This window comes from Schistocerca serialis, chromosome 3, assembly GCF_023864345.2.
Source record: "Schistocerca serialis cubense isolate TAMUIC-IGC-003099 chromosome 3, iqSchSeri2.2, whole genome shotgun sequence".
NCBI classification, from domain to species: domain Eukaryota; kingdom Metazoa; phylum Arthropoda; class Insecta; order Orthoptera; family Acrididae; genus Schistocerca; species Schistocerca serialis.
In genome coordinates, this window is record NC_064640.1 from 406,736,677 (window position 1) to 406,754,421 (window position 17,745).

At 40.5% G+C, this 17,745-nt stretch overlaps 1 protein-coding gene across 3 annotated transcripts in view; it reads left to right on the forward strand.

The window, feature by feature from the left end:
* Positions 1-17,745, forward strand: part of LOC126470266 (ero1-like protein) — an 82,279-nt gene that overhangs the window by 61,530 nt on the left and 3,004 nt on the right. For all 3 annotated transcript variants that reach the window (XM_050098005.1, XM_050098004.1, XM_050098003.1), the window contains one exon: positions 1,736-1,881. In XM_050098005.1, the coding sequence (XP_049953962.1) occupies positions 1,736-1,881 (146 nt within the window). The remainder of the gene's footprint in view (positions 1-1,735; positions 1,882-17,745) is intronic.

Sequence of the window (17,745 nt, forward strand, 5' to 3'; positions counted from 1 at the left end):
ATCCCAGAGGATGAACTTTCTGACAGGTTGGACAAATTGGCTACCAGGAAGCTGCCTGTTGAGATGAGTATTCTGGCACCAGACCTTCGATTGATGCTATGTTGTCATGTCATGAGGATTTGGGATACAGACTGGATACTGTGACTTTGCTAAACACGCTAGGGCGATGAAGGAGACCACAAATTTGTGGAGGTTCTGGTGTTAGGAGGCAATGCTGCAGCAGCTGACCCGGTTTTATGGTTTATTCATGAAGGGAGTTTTTATCACTCTCTCTAAGGGAGGGCACCTCAGCCTTTTTGGCCCCCTCTGCCCCAACCATTCAATGGCTGGCTGCACTTGGTGGTCTGCCCCAGCCCTTACCCTACCCAATCTTTTTTTGCTCTTCTTCTCCCTTCTTGCACATTGTGTTTTACTCGGTGTTCTTCCTGTGCTTCTCTCACCCTGTCCACGTCACTTATCTTTTCTGAGTATTGTTGGGTGGGGTGCTTCTGGTAAGTGATGGGGAGTTTGTTCCCCATTGCACTTTCTGCCTCTGAGGGCCTGTAGTAGGCATTGGTATTTTCTTTCCTTTGGTTTTGCGCACTGGGTCCTTTGGTGTGCAGTTTTGGTGACTTGCCTGTTCCAGGTAGGAAGCATTGAGGACCTTGTAGTTCGGTCCCTTTATTCATTAAACTGACTGACCAAGACATCATCTGTGCCATAGGACAGCCCTTGCAAGACATCGACGGAGGTAGGTGGACTGACGGTGTACAGCACATTCCATTTTTGTGGGAGAAGGTTATGGAGATGTGAGGCAATTATGTTGAGGGCATTTAATACTGTGAATGTCTGCTAGTGAAGTCTGGTATCATAATAGTTTTGTCACTAATTTTTCTCCAACTCGTGTAGTATGTCAAAAAATTTGAGCTCTAAAACAGTCTTCTGTTGTTTGATCCTTAACACATTTGACATCCACCATCATTTGAAAGGCAAGTCCTTATGTAAAGCCTTTGTTGTCCAAATTTTTCAAAGCTTTTGATCTGATAAATAGGATTTGTATAGATTTGTGTTCTTCATTGTCTCTTCAATTAAAAAATATGTATTTCTACTTATTAATGGAATATACACTATTGTGAAGATTTGTGACATGTTAAAACTGTGTGCCATCTCATGCACAGTGACATATTTGAACTTTTAAGTTGATCCATGAGGTTTATTGAACAAGGTTAAGACACTAAACCGACATTTGCAAGGATTCACCTTGAATCCTCATCCAGCCATCAAGATTTAGGTTTTCTATGGTTTCCCTAGTTAATTCATAAAACCATTGGTAAGCACATTGATGTTTTCTTTTCCCAGCCTTCTCTTTCCTGAACTTGTTCGACCTCTTTGTCGATGAGATGATAAATCCTAGTCTTCCTCCTTTCCATTAAGTAGGCATGGGTAGTGCAAGAGGTATTGTACTTCTTGTGATGGACAGTGATTTGTATTAAGAATCGCAATCTGGAACCTATTTCTAACTAGTCACAAATTTTCAAAATACATTTTGTCATATTCTCAGAAAAGCTACCATTTTGGGGAGTTGTTACTTACAATTACAAAGGATAAATATAATTCTACATATCATAGTGCCTTTTTTTATCTTGGCACTGTTTTGTATGGAACCATTTTTAATAGTTAGTTAAAGTTGGTGTGAAATAAAATGTGACACAATTTTCCTGTTATAGCTTCAGGCTGGACGTATTTTCTGTTTCAGATTAAAGGACTAGGAACGGCATTGAAAATACTTTTCTCTGGTAAATTTGACAAGAGAAATACCCCTTATGGTGCTAAATATTACGATAATGGCAGATTTCAGTTGGAAAGAGGAGAGATTGTTTCTCTTATCAATGCCTTTGGAAGGTATGTTCAGTAAATTATCCACATCTACAGTATGTCTGTTTTGATTGCTTGGATTCTATTATATAAAGAAATTACATTGAGTGTAAAAAGGTAAAAAGTATTACAGGAGGAGGAATCTTGTTGCACTTCAGCAGTTGACAAGAGGGAATGACAAGGTTTCGTATGTATCTTAACCTCAGTATTGGTTGTATTTATTAAACTGTATGTTTGTGGAACATATTTGCATGCTGAGCAGTTGCAAAGCTACAACAATGACAGAAATTATGTAGTACCAGTGAAATCTCAAGGTTTGTTAAGCAGCCAATAAAATGATATTTGACATAGACTTGTATCATTTTTAATATTATAGTTCACATTAATGGCTGTAGGTGATTAGGGACCATAAGAGTTGTTCAGGCTATGTGCAAGAATATCCATTCTTGAAGATTCATTTATGCATTTAACATGATCCCTACGTCAATATGCCAAACATTACTGGACTGTCTTGTTGGATTAACTTTTTTGATGAAATAAATTGTAGTTCATGTTGAAGTGTCTTAACAATTCTGCAGTAATGTAAAATTATAATTGCATTTTATCACAACATGAAGACTATACTTCCAGCTGAAAGTATAAAGTGGAATCCATGTGAATGGTCATGGAAAACATAATGAAAGTAAATTGCAGCCTGTAATTTTATACTTTGTTCTGTAAGTAGTGTGCTCTGATTGTTCCCGTTAGTCGTCTTGGCAGTTATTGTACTTTGGTGTGTTCAGTTCTGTAGCCAAACAGCCACATTTCCATTAAGTGAACCTCTGGCCAGTTTTATGGTTCTGATCAAGAAAATTCTGCACTTTATGGTGCAATATTTTGTAAAGTGACTTAAGTAGACTTTCATTGGAGGAAGAGGGTAAAGTTCAGTGGTACATCAGTATAGGAACCCTTAGAGATTGGTAACTAATTCATTTGGGAAGGTAGCAAGAAGCTATCAGCTGTGGCATCATTGAAGGACCTGTTGCATTTACCCAGTTGATACAAAGTATCTGCAAAAAATCTAAATTAGGATGAACAACTAGATACTTGAACTTAACTCGTACAGAGTGTGCATTCTGTACCATAACTACTGTAGTTCTTTATAATGTTAAGGTTCTGCTCCCCAAAATAATAATGTATGGTGTAAAAGCCACTAGCAGTTCAGATTGTATCTCCCGTGCCTCAACCTCCCCCAGCATCCTCAGAAACCTACTCAAATTGGATTGGATTATTTAAATTTTTACTGCACAATAAGCCAGTGATCTAAATTGTACTACATTATTGTATTCTAAAACATTTTTTTCTCAGAAATTCATCACAAGTGACTGTATAATGTTATATCCATGGTTAAGACTTGCCACATGTAACGTTGTTCCCACAACCACATTTCATATAGCATTTATTTAATTGAAATATTGTGTTATTTGATACCATAAAAATAGTACGCAATTGTTGACTGTGTTGCAATATGGTGCAACAGAAAAGTGAGTGGAGCCTTCATATGCACTCAGATCCTTCATACTGTATTCTCATGGCCCCTATGCAAGACATATGATGGTGGCAACAGAATTGCTCCAGTCTTCCTTGAATATTATTTCCCTAAATTTAGCAAAAATAATATAGCAAGAACCAGTTCTTTCCCTCTTTTTTTCAAACATTCCCATTTAAATTCACTGAGCTTCACTACAGTGCTTCTGTATGGACTATACCAATCTGTTACAGTCCACTATTATCAGTAGACATAGGAGTACTATTAGGCAGCAAGTTCTGCAGTGCTATGAAGAGTGGAGGGAAATACTGTGTGAACTTGACAGCTTTTCTTGCACAGAACAGGGCTGTGGCAAATAGCAAAGAAATCATCCGAAAAAATTCAGTTCTAAAAGGTATGACAATCAATAAGTTATAACATGGGAATGAAAAAAGAGTTAGTAGATTTTTATGAAGAAATAAAACATCAAAATTCGAACACAGCATGTGATTTGTGTGAAGGAAATGTTCCTCCTCGAACTTTACACTGTAAGTAAATGTTAGTCGGTCAGTGTGTGAGGAGTGTCGTTCAGTGAAAGTGTGTTACTGTGTACTTGTCAGAATCTCTCCCCCAAGAATACTTGAGTATACATTGCTCCTACCCCCCCTCTCCCCCCCTTTTCTCTCTCTCTCTCTCTCTCTCTCTCTCTCTCTCTCTCTCTCTCTCTCTGAAAATGTTTTTGTTCTCAGTCTGCCTGCAGTCACATTGCTGATGGAACATTCTTTAAGTCGTTGAAATATAGCTTTAATCAGGAAAACTTACTTTACTTGTAGTAGCTATTGTATACGCACAACCAGGCTCGATGTATCAAATTTCATTTTCAAGTGCATCTGTACAAATCAACACCATCTTTCATATCATCACGATATGATTCAGCCACATGTTCATAACATCCAGGCCGTAAGTACATACTAACAATGTGAAGACTTGGGCACATTGTAACACAGGGATGTACGTGTACCATTTGAGTGGCAGGATGCTAATTCTGTATTGGTACTCCTACGGTATGCATGCATATTTTGTCTTTACTTTGGCAGTATTTATTTACAGCATGGATATTATGAACACCAGACCAAGCCACATTGTGATGTCAAGAAAGGTGTTAATTATTTCTAGAAGTGTACTAGAAAATGAAAGTTGATATTTTGAAAGCAGTGAAACTATAAAAAAAGGAGCAAATAAAGTAGCTTTTACAAGGAAACTAAGTGATCCATTAATGGCTTAGCAGCTGTAGCTTCTGCACCCTGTCGTCAGTGATCTGGAAAAAACTAAGCGAAACGTAACTTGCCGTGCACTGTTACATCGAGATATAAGTGGAGACTTGTGATACTAATAAACACGTGCAAGCAAACTCGGGGTATACACTGCTTGTTATCATTGCAAGAGCCTCAGGTACTGCCTCATAATGTTGCAGCATACATTCTCAACTTCACATTCAGGCAACCTGAAGAAAAACTACTTACAAAATGCTTAACATGTTATCCAAAGTTCATGCTTGATGCTGCCCTGGACCTAACTGTAAACAAAATGCAATCTAAGTTTGAAATTCTATTTGCTCATTTGATAGAGTAATGTCAGACTAGTTGGGCATGATATTTGATGCAAGGATACTTGTTTACAACATTATAAAAGCATGAACAACAATCACTGGAGTACTGATCTCATGTTGTCAACCGACCAACTTCCTTGTTGCAGAATTTACCTCAGCATTGTGCAATTGATTCATTCCTTCCCGAGCAATGTTTTCCCGGTAATGTGATACTAATCGAGGCCATTTCATTTCCACTGTTAACACTTAAAATAAGAGCTATGGAACAGTTATTTTCAGTACACAGAAAAAGTTCACATTTGGCTAAAATTCTAGGCAGCTTTCCTCTTTTATTACATTGTCGTAAGTTATTTCGTAATGCGTACCTCACACACCAGTCTCGGAAACTGACATACGGGCGGGAGAATGGTGTGCTGACCGCGTGCCCCTTCATATCCGCATCCAGTGACGCCTATGGGCTGAGGATGACACGGCGGCCGGTCGGTACCATTGGGCCTTCGTGGCCTGTTTGGGAGGAGTTTCGTTTAGTTTTATACTTCACACATATATGGAAAACTACCAGTGGTGGTAGTGGTGAACAAGCAGTGCAGAATAATCACAAAATGTGAGCAAACCCAGGTTGTACATAGCCTGGAGGTCTTGATAGCTTTAAATAGCAGCTTGATGTTATTGGAAAGAAATAAAACTAATGTCAAGTATTATTGTGAGTATTAGTGATAAAAGCTGTAGAGACTAGGGATGGGCAATATTTAACTGAATTATTAAAATAACTTTGTTATGAGTCATACCTATCAAGCAAATAATGAGTTCTGTGCTAGACCCTTTTTAATTGTTTATGGGATAAGTTCCACAAACAGAAGGGTGTGTTTTCACTATTCACCTAGATTTTGGATAGCAAGGAGAAAAGTATTTAGTTGCACACAAATAGTTTTGTGTGGTGTGTGTGTGTGTGTGTGTGTGTGTGTGTGTGTGTGTGTGTGTGTTACTTGAGCACATGCAGTGTCTTAATTCCTTCTGAATGTTTCCTCACAGGCATTCCATTCAACAATTGTGACTCATTAATAACTCCACGTGTGTACTGTCTCACTCATAGCTGGAATGTATGTGTTTGTTCAGTAGCTGTTAACAGGGCAGATTGCCTTAACACAGAATCATTCCACTGTGTAAGCAGAGTTGTTGCCGTCCCAATATTTATAGCTTCAAGTGTGTTCTTGACTGCAGTTCAGTACTCATGTATTATATAAATGTGTCATAGTATTGGAAAGTGAAGTATAGGAATTTTACATTCAATTTTGTGTGTAGTTGTGTATGGTTGCCAGTAATGAATAAAAGAAAGAAATATCCTTATTTATGGTGATTTTTTTTTCAATCAGAGACAAAATTAACTAAATTTCTCTTGATTGTACATGCTAGCAACATCAGTGACTTGCAAGAGGATTTTTTTGAAAACAGGCATGTAATAAATGAAAGTCGCACCCTCTGAAGCCAAATGCATCAAAGGGTGTCAGGGTCATCCATGACCATGTTTTTTGTAAGTGGTCAGCCAGCTACATGTTCTTGTGTAATTATTTTAGTTTTCCTCTTGTATTACTTGCAGTTTAGTTGTATATGCAAAGTTCTGGCTGAAAATCTGGATTATTTGGGAGTAAACGAGATGAGTGTCCGAAAGGCAGAGAAGCACTATTCATTCATAGGTACACAAACAAAAGGTATGGAGCATGGCTAGCTTTCGGAATGCACTTTCTTTTTCTAGCTGTAAGAAAAACATGCATGCGCGTGCAAGACTGTCTCCCTACATTGTGCTCAGTTGACTGCCAGCTCTTTACATGTGTGAATGAGTGAGTGTTTGTGTGCCTGTTTTTCCTACAGCTAGAAAAAGAATGCATTCAAAAATCGGCCAAGATCCGTATCTTTTGTTTGTGTGCCTATCAACAACACAGTGCTTCTGTCTTTCATTGAATTTCAATTAAGAAGTTTTATGACATCTGACCCTATTAATGTTACCTTGAAGGTTGTGAGACAGCGTGATTCTATGGTTGATAGTGCATGAGGTTGGGAGGGACGGGGTACAATTGTGTAATACTTACTCTTCCTTCTTTTATAAAAACCGAGCGAGGTGGCGCAGTGGTTAGACACTGGACTCGCATTCGGGAGGACGACGGTTCAATCCCGCGTCCGGCCATCCTGATTTAGGTTTTCCGTGATTTCCCTAAATCACTCCAGGCAAATGCCGGGATGGTTCCTCTGAAAGGGCATGGCCGACTTCCTTCCCCATCCTTCCCTAATCCGATGAGACCGATGACCACGCTGTCTGGTCTCCTTCCCCAAAACAACCAACAACCAACTTTTATAAAATTTTAGACATTTTAACCACATTTGTTTCTTCTAATTTTTGTAATGGGAACTGATAACCTGGTTGTTGAGTGTCCATGAACCACACACAGCAGGTGTTGTAAAGATTTTGTTTTTAAATATGAACTCTTATTTGTTGAAGGAAGCATGAATACTCTGTTTTTGAATAAATGATTTCCTTTACTGCATAAAATATCTATAAGACCTCCCTACACTAATGTTATTTCAGATTTTTGTGTTCTACATGACCTATCCATCAAATAATTAATAGGTTTCTGGTTCAGACTGCAATGATGTAATCTATTATTTGTAATTAACAGTGTAGCCCATTTCTAGTAGAGTCGAATAAATTTCTGCTGCAAAAGTGATTTTATTTAATCCTAGTAGAGTCATGAGGTCGTGAGGAATACAACTGGTGGTGTGGGAGAAGTGATACTTCGACACATTGAAGGAAATACACATTTAAGGTGGAGACTGTAATGAATCTAGGTGACAGCTACTGTACCTCAACAAAGTATTAATCCAGTAGTTCTATTTTGATTGTGCAAGATTAAATTTAAAAGCATTTTCTGTTTTCCAGTGCCATGTGCAGTATGTAGTGTTTTGACTGGGACACTATTGAAAGTTAAAGTGCAAAGTTATGTTTTCAGTGAGCCATTGATTGCTGATGTGTGTCTACCTCACAGCTTTGCATGTGTTACCAGTGCAGAAATATTGAATCTTGTGTGAGTAGTGTTAAACTTTTAATAAATACCCCATGTACTGAACCATGTAAACCTGCCAACTGTCATTTTGCTGATATCGAACCAGGAAATCAATATTTCTCTTTAATTCATAATGACCAGTTAATACAACATGATTGCTAAGTAGTAATACAAGCAATTATCTTACTTTCTCAGGCAGACCAAGAGCAAGGGGCAGTGTCTAATATTGACTGTATCAGTTGCATTTGAATTGCCTTCCCACAGATGGGTCATGTCTGTTGTGAGCATCTGTGTGGGCCATTGGAGCATCTCTTCCTCTTCTGTGCTGCCGTTATATTATCTGACCCATTTTTCGACTTCAGGTCTATTAAATGATTCCACTCAGTGGTGACCTTGCCATTCTTGAAGTTCATAATTCTGGTTCCTCCTTTTCTTACCACCTAAATTTTCACCTACTTTGGTCAGCTTGAGTGTTGCCACCACTGCCAGGTCTAATTTTACCATTTCTGAATTTTCTAGTCAATGACCCATGAGGGGAAGGTCGCTTAATGTCGTGTGTGTCCCACCCATTGTGCAACCCCATCTTGAGCACCTTTAGCGGGAGTGGTTACAGCAATATGCCTAAAACTTCACATGGTAGCTACTACATTGTGAAAGGGGGGATGGGGTGCATTATCAGTTACCTGCGTGGTAATTGAAATAGATTAAACTTTTGCATGCTAATGGCTGAAAAACACTCAGCAGTCTCATCAAAAGGAAAGGAGGCTTCTAATATAGAACAATATAACTCTGACTTTCCACTCACAGTGTAGCCAAGGAAGATAGTCAACTAAAGAGACAACCTGGAGATATACTCCCACAATATATGATTTGATCTGGGACCAACGCAGAGCACTTTCTGAAAACTGTTAATTCTTTGTAGTTTCAGTCAATAAAATGAAAAAGAACTTCATCTTGATGTGTCCACCCAACTGATAATGGGCATTGCTCTCCTGTGATGAGCTCAAGAATATTCCTGTTATTATTACACTAAATAACCACCTAACTGTTGTTTGGGGCATTAAATTTAGCTGTCACTAGATACTGCAGATGTACAAAAAACTGTGCTGCAGTAACATAGAATGACGTCTGTCCATTTTGTCTGTGATGTACAGCAGGAAGCAAACAATAATAGTCAATTCCATTGCTTTCATCTTGGCCTATTAGGGTGCCACTTTTTTTTTAACTTGTTAAAAGAATGATGCACAACTATGTGAAAGCATATGCCCTTCCTTTGTCCATCTGTGATCTGTTTTGGAAATGTATCTTCATACTGTGCAAGCAGACTTGTCTGAGGTGATTGGAAGGCTGCTGCATATGAACATCCTCTACAATCAATCACCAACCTGCATCAACTGTGGGGAGCATCATTCCCTGAGATGACTGATTTAAGCCGTTTTTAATATAACGTAAGATAAAGGTAATACATAACTTTTGGTTATCCGACATGCCATAAGGCCAAGAATCAACATGTTTACATTTTGAGATGAGTATTAATTTTGCTACAACACTGAACATCTCATTTGGAACAAAGGTGACTACATCCTCATGCCACATAACATCCAGCCCTGGTGGCCACCTGCATATACTAATTCACATGGGGGACAGGAATGTCCCTCCCTGTGTTCCTTCTACACCTGCATTAGGAATTTCAGTTTTCAGTTTGCCACCCCAACCAGAAGTGTGTCCTACAGGAGCTACCCTCCTCTGGTCTCTCACAAACCACCTGCTGTCTTATGGCCAGACAAAAGCCTGCAGCTGAAGTGGACACAGCCTACAAAGTGAGCCTGTTGTCCTTCATCTCATATTCCTGCCTCGGCACCTCTCAACTAGAGATAAAATATTATTAGGAGAAAAAGGATGAAAGGTGAAAGAAAGGTTAGGTTAGAGTAGATATGATAGCTTCATGGACACTGGAATCGCTCCTCCTCCTCCCCCCCCCTCCCCCACCCCCTCAAAAAAGAACCATTTAAACTATATGTGAAGGGGTGTAATTCCTAACCAGTAGTGGTGCAAGTAGAATCTGAAACTTGTCCCCCTTGTTGTTTTCATAACCTCTGGGTACATCCACAGATAGCAACCAGTGGAACTGCTGTCACTAATTTAGCCATCCCAGTGGTCTCTGGTGACTATTATTTTAGCCAGCAGTTTGCACTGCCCTTCAGCAGAGCTATTTTATTATTTCTCTGCAAAACACACATATACCTTACAATATACAGATACTGAGTTGTTTTACAGTATCGAGCATTGGGCCAAGGGTGTGTATTGATACAAAGGCCATCTACAGTGAAAAACTATGGCTCAGTAATCCATTGGAGGCTGCAGCTGTACACATAGACTCTTATCTTGTGTTACGAGTATCTCTTTGTGGATAGGTAGGTGACATATCAAGAGAGAACTGTGCTGATTTCTCAGCCATACCTGCATCTTTCATCGTATTAGTTGACTTCAGTGCCCATAACCCTTTATGAGGCTGAAGTGGGACCTCAGCCTGAGATAATCTAATGGAACAAATGTTCTCAAATCATGATCTGCGTCTATTGAACAAAGGTGCCATAACTCACTCTAGAGTAGTTCATGAATATTTTTGACTGTAGATGTCACATCATAGTCTTCTCCTATCCATCCACATGAGAGCATGACAGTCAATGTCCAGATTGTCTTGCCTGTAACACCCACACCCGGTTAGATGCCAAACTCAATGAACCCTCAAGATAAGCTCCTTTAACTGGGACCGATATCCGTAAAATATGGGTGTGATTGGCCTACTTGAAAGTCTGCTGTCCCTAGATTTATGGGTTCACTTCTTAAATGTATCTCTTCCTTCCTGAGTGAATCTCATGATTTTTAAGCTAGTGACATAGAATTTTTTGGAATATGATTTGCAGACAACTCCGGGGATGACATGAATTATATTCAAGAAGAACTTTCATAGAGTTCAGGCAAATTACATTTAAAGGAAAATAGATGATATTCTGCCGAAAGTACTTTTAGTACATAAAGCCAAAGTGGTTTTATTTCCAAATATGACATTGTGCAGTAGAATCAGCTTTGTAAGGTCGACGCCAAATCACTTAAAGGCAAGCAGTGATATTATTCCACTGGGCATTGTGCATGAAAGACCAAGGTTGACAGAAATCAGTGAGGAAAACTAGATGACCACTGACCATGAGCCAAATACTGCTGTATTACCAGAGTAATCCGGACTGGGCAGTGCATATTTTAGATACTTAAAAACTATATAATTAGTATTGTGTGTAATTAGTATATAGTTATTTATTAGTATATAATTAGTATTTTATATTATTGTATATAATTAGTATTGTACTGAATGCAAAGTCACACTGTGTGAACTGCAGTGCTTCAATATTTACCTTCAAAGCAGAAAATTTTCATAAAAACTCCTCAAAGATGTTTACAGTACATAAGGCAAGCTTTATGCTTAATTGTTATATGTTTTGTGTCAAAGAACCATGATGTTTTCTCAAATTCTGTGCATGTGCAGCTGATCAATTTTTCCTCTCCTGAAATCAATGTTAGAAAAGATATTGCTTTACACACGTCAATTCAAGACCAGGGTATCTCGCCACTTTATATAAGAAAGTAAAGTGTTTTCATTAATTCAAGTATTATTAATAGGCTACAAAAATTTTAATGGTTTATAAGCTGAAAATGTGGTCAAAAAAGGCATGTTTATCAGCATGGGTTTCCATGTTATTGCTAGCCAGGTTTCAGTGTATATGTGACTGTAGGCTTTCTTGGCATAAAATATTGATGAAGGTTTCTCGGGTCTCCAGCCGGGTGGTAGCATTGATATCTTGCGATGTTTTGGGAAGTGTCATACTACCCATCTTCTGGCAAAGTGTTGCTGAGAGCGGGCTATTCATGTGTACGGCTGCCCCCCTCCACTAGACCTAAGATGGCTGTGGTGGAACAGCAGCATGCGCACGATGGTGGATATGGTGGCCGCGTTCGGTTCTCAGTGTAAGCATTCTGTCTGCGTCCTCGGCAGAGGACGTTGATGGGCGGATTGCCGCTATTGCAGGGTTCCATGCTGCGCTGAGTTGGTATCCCTCATTGCTGTTGACCAGAGGGGACATAAGACTACAAAGGGAGGACCTACTCATGAGCTTCGACGTGACGTCGCTTTTCACGAAAGTGCCCCTTCAAGACTCCTTGGCACTTGTAGCCCAGCACTTTGAACCACAAACAGTCAGCCTCTTCGAACACACACTAACAACCACCTACTTTCAGTGCAATGGGGAATTCTTCGAGCAGATCGAATGTGTGGCCATGGACTCCCCATTGGCTCCTGTTATTGCAAAACTCTATATGGAACATTTCGAGGAGGTGGCCCTTCAAACTGCCAGACAGAAACCAAAGCACTTGTTCTGCTATGTCGACGACACTTTTGTCATATGGGGACATGGCAAACAGGCGCTAGATGAGTTTCTGGAATACCTCAACGGCATCCATCCGAACATCAAATTTAATGGAAATGGAGGAAAATGGATGCCTCCCCTTCCTTGATAATTTAATTAAGAGGAAGGCAGATGGTTCACTAGGCCATGCAGTGCATAGGAAGAAGACACACACAGACCTACACCTTCATGCAACAAGGTGCCACCATCCACCACAAAGATAAACAGTACTGATGACTACCCTGGTACGTAGGGCGCGCGCTGTCTGTGACAAAGACAGCCTACCATCTGAGCTGCAACAGCTGAGGGAAGTCTTCCAACAAAATGGCTGCAGTGAAACGCAGATCAACAGGGCGCTTAAAAGGCAGAAGGAAGCAGTGAGAACCCCAGAAGAAGATGATGATGAAGAAGAAGACAAATGACTTGCGTTCCTTCCATACGTGGGTCTGCTCTCAGCCAAAATTGCACGACTTCTGGGCAAATAAAATATCAAAACCGTTCTCCGACCATCCCCGAAGACAAGGGAACTCCTAGGTTCTGCCAAATACATGCAGAAAACAATACATTGGGCAAACACAGTGCTGTATATTGAAACGCTGCGAAGAACATATCAGATGTGTGCGACTAGGTCACACAGAAAAATCAGCCATAGCAGAACACAGCATAAATGAAGAACACACCTTCAACTTTGAAAACATGAAGGTACTGTGCCGAGCATCTGGCTTCTGGGAAAGCGTTATCAAAGAATCCATAGAAATATGGATCCACAACAATCTGGTCAACAAAGATGAGAGATACCAACTCAGCGCAGCATGGAACCCTGCGATAGCAGTAATCTGTTGGGAGCACATCCGTCAACGTCCTCCACCGCAGATGCAGACAGAATGCTTGCAACGAGAACCGAATGCGGCCACCAGGGGTGACTGCCATCCGCAGTACCGCGCGCACACCGCTGGTCCACCGCAGCCACCCTAGGTCTAGTGGAGGGGGTGACCACGCATATAAATAGTCTGCTCTCCGCGAATCTTGACACTTCGTCAGAAGATGGGTAGTATGACACTTCCCGAAACGTCGTGAGATATCAATGCTACCACCTAGCTGGAGACCTGAGAAACCTTCATCAAAGGTTTCAGTGTGTTAACACTGCACACTGCATTAACCTTCAGCCTTACCCCACATGTGAAAATGGATGTTACTTTACATGACAACCAGTCAGGAGTGCCTTTTCTACAGGACTCCTACCCTCTCCTCCACCCAGTGGAACCAGGAAAATGCTACAGCCACTAAAGAGTGTAGATTTGTGCTGTGACGGTATAAATGCCACCTGTTGTTGGTTAACCTAATGACCTTAAAAATGCTTTTGCCCCAATCTGTTTCCTTATGAGAATAACACTGAATATATGTGGCTACCTTAGGGACCAACACCTGTTCTCCACAGGTGTGGACCAAGGTACATAGCACCAGTTGATGACCAATATGCATGGCATCTACCTGGATGGTGCTATACACACTGACATGTTACTGTTAGCTAAACACTTGCAGTGCACTTCAGCAGAATCTCAACTACTCTTCCACTTTCCAACTCCATAGAAGGTGGCTGGCATATACTGACCTGATTTTTATAGGAGACCACTTGATACTGTGCAACCTTCCTTTCAAGTACTGGAAACTTATCAGCACTCTGACCCTGACTTGGCACCATGCCTTGTGATTGTAATCACAATCAAATGTTACATCATGTATGTAAAGAAGTCAGAGACCATTTTCTTTCAATCTATAATAGTTTAGCTCAAAGGAAAGTTTACAAATAAGAGGAAGGAAAGTACTGGTGTCCCAGTATTGAAATTGGGTATGAGATAGCGAGTTATAGAACAGGTAGCCCCACACAAATACTGTGCACATTTCTGGAATGAATGATGATATACTGGGTGTGCTGAAGGCACCCAATGTAGATTTACAGATGGCCAGTATATCAATGAACGCTTAGTTCACTGAGTGTGTTCTATAAGCACAGCTTTCACTTGTTGCCAAAAATAGATCACCGTCTTCTCTGATATACGAAAAGTCAGACAGCTCGCGGTACCACTCCATCCCCACTACACTGCCTGAGTGGTGTTGCAGAGGCTCCTCTGCCAATGTTTATTTGGGATATCTTATCCTACCAGACATTTCAGATTCTGGTTGATGTTTCCCACACTACTACTCATGCACTACAGGGCTCTGTGCTGTGTGTGCCCTCCTTTTTCTGATAGTGATCAATGTTCTTGCTGGGTTATAGGACCGTCAGTCTCACCCTTCTTGTTTGTTGAAGACTTCTTCATTTACTGTTGCTCTTGAACCAAGAGCACTGTGGGATGTCACAATAAAAACACAATCCTGGGCTCTCGCCCATGGCTTACAGTTTCTTGCTGCCAGAACATGTACACTGTCTAGTCACATTAATGTGGCCATTTGTCAAAAGCCTGAATGACCACCTTTTGCAGTCTGGACCATTGCAAGATGTGCAGGAAGAGATTTGGTAAGATACTGGAAGGTACTGACAGGACTGTGGAGCCATGCTGACTCCAGTGCTGTGGCCAGATGCTCTAGGTTTCTCAGTTAAGAATCTGTGGCACTAACAGCTTGATTGAGTTGGTCCCACAGATACTCAATTTGTTTTAAATCCAGGAGTGTGGTGACCAGGGGAGTATGGTAAACTCATCCTCATCCTCATTCCCTTTGAACCATGTACTTTCACTGCAAGATATGTGACAAGTTGCATTGTCCTGCTGGTAGACATCATTGTGCCAAGGAAAGGCAAACTGAATGTAGGGGGCGGGGGGAGACATGGCGCCTTAAGGATAGATGCAAACTTGTGTTGATCTGTTTTGCCTTCCAGAATGATGAGATAACCCCTGGCCTGGACCCTTTAAATGATTGTTGGAGAGTTTTTGCTTTCAGATGTTTCAAGCTGTTCACACCAATGACCATCTGTCTGCTGGAGCATAAAACGTGATTCATCTGAATAGACCACCTGTTGCCACGTAGGAGATGTCTGGTTGTGGCACTAGTTTGCAAATTCCAGCCTTTGCCACTGATGAATAGCAATCAGCATGAGTGCATGAACCAGGCTGCTGCTGCGGAGGTCCATACGCAACAACATTCACTGAACGGTCATTGAGGAGACACTGTTGGTAGCCTCTTGGTTCATGTGGGTGGTCAGTTGCTCAACAGTGGCATGTCTGTTCTCCCATACGCATCTCTGCAGCTGTCTTTCATCCCTTTTATCTGCGGCCCATAGTGCAGCACAGTTGCCTCTGCATCAGTTTTGGATAGTGCCATTTTGCAATGCACAGTATACTTTAATCATGGTGGCACACGAACAGTTTATGAATGTAGCCATTTCAGAAATGCTTCCACTCTTGGCATGAAAGCCAGTGATCATGCCCTTTTGGGCATCAGATAAATCGCTCATTGCTCCGTTTCCACATTATGACAATGACTGCACTGTTTACGGGTCCCCACAACCAGCTTTATACCCTCCACTGTTAGTGCTGCAACCTATCATCTGTGAGTGGTTATTGCACATTGATGCTGAGCGTAGGCAGTGGTCACATTTAATGTACTGGACCATGTATAATGCATTTTTCTCATTGTCAGATAGTTTGCCTGCATCCAGAACTTAACTTCCCTCATGTCTTGTCCAATTATGTAGTCGTCTCACTTTATTGGACTCATATTTGATATCCAGTTGTCGTGGATTCCCCATATTCACCAGCTGAAGATTGTGCTGGTTAAAACACAACACTATGCACTGCCTTGGCAGCGTCTCCTTGGGTGCAGACCACTCCACCCTTTTGAGGCTTCACACAGCCTTTGTTTTATCTTGTCCAGGTTATGGAAGCCTGACTCACGGATTTGCAGCCCGTTGGAACTGGCTGCTGGAAATGACACACCAATATGGGATCAGAGTTGCAATTGGTGCCTTTTTTTGAAGTAGCATTGTGGACAGCCTCCTGGCAGAGGAAAGGGTTTGTTCCTACAGCTTATGTGTCTTAAGTTGCTACTCTGTTATGCAATGCAGCTTCACTGAACATTTTGATCACCCCATCCTTTTTCTTGGCCGGGGCATTAGACTGCCATGAAAGAGGCTCTGTTCTGGAGCTCCAATAGTGGTTTGCGTACAGTCCCTCTGCTCAAACTGCTGCCTTTCCCCACTCCATAGTAAATGACACACACTCTGTTTTTCAGCATTTGTTCCTTTCAGTCCTTGGTGGATTTCCCAGTTTAAAGACAGTTTACACTGTTTGCTTAATGGTTAAATGTTGAACCAGTTATGCATACACACATACCAGAGGCATGAAGTAGATCCTCTACTGGCAATGCCTTCTGGGTAGAACTGATGGCCATTACCTATTAGGACCTGTATCTGCAATACTTGATACTTAGTGGCTGTCAACCTTGTTTTACCTTTTATCTGTGAATGAAATTAGTATATCCTTGGCCACTATGGTTTTGTTGTCCACTGGATTGATGCCTGCTATTTCTACTGCATAATCAACTTTGGGGAGGAGCTGGTACGGGTTAGGGATGTATAAGCTGAGGATATTTGTCTGGTTCCCATTTCTCATGTTTGCCATTGTAAAATGTCATAAAACATCAACTGGGAGAACTAATTAATTTCCAAAGGAGTGTGTGTGTGTGCTCTATTTAGAATAAAAATGTTACTGTTGTAAATTACATTTACAGAATGTAGTGCTGTTTAAAAAAAAATGGAATGACCTTGAGCTGTTTTACAGTACTATTGATGGACCAAGTTTCTTTTATAAATTTCATCACTTAAAATTTCTGTTAGGTCTCAAGTGTAATATTCAGAACCCTTGAAATTTCAGTGGGGTATGTTATGTCCTCAGGAAAAAAATTAAAAACCATTATTTGTTACCAAAATAAAAAAAATATGTAAAGGAACAAAAACCCCATTAATGTGATTTTCCCAAGTGATAGCCCATGCTTTGAGAATTTGTTTGGAAAAAATAGGGATTGTTCACTTCCCTCAGTGTTATATTTAATGTAATGGTGAACCATTTTTTTGCAAAATAAAATACAAAGACATAAGTAAACATTTTTCCTGTCTTTGTGATTTTATTTAAAGGTGAGAGAGATTTTTTTTTTGCTAGAATCCTTATTTCATAGAATATACAACCTCAAAATTTCAAACTGTGTGGGTGACAAATAAAATGTGGTACCTTTAGCAAATGTCATTTTGTACCATCACAATGT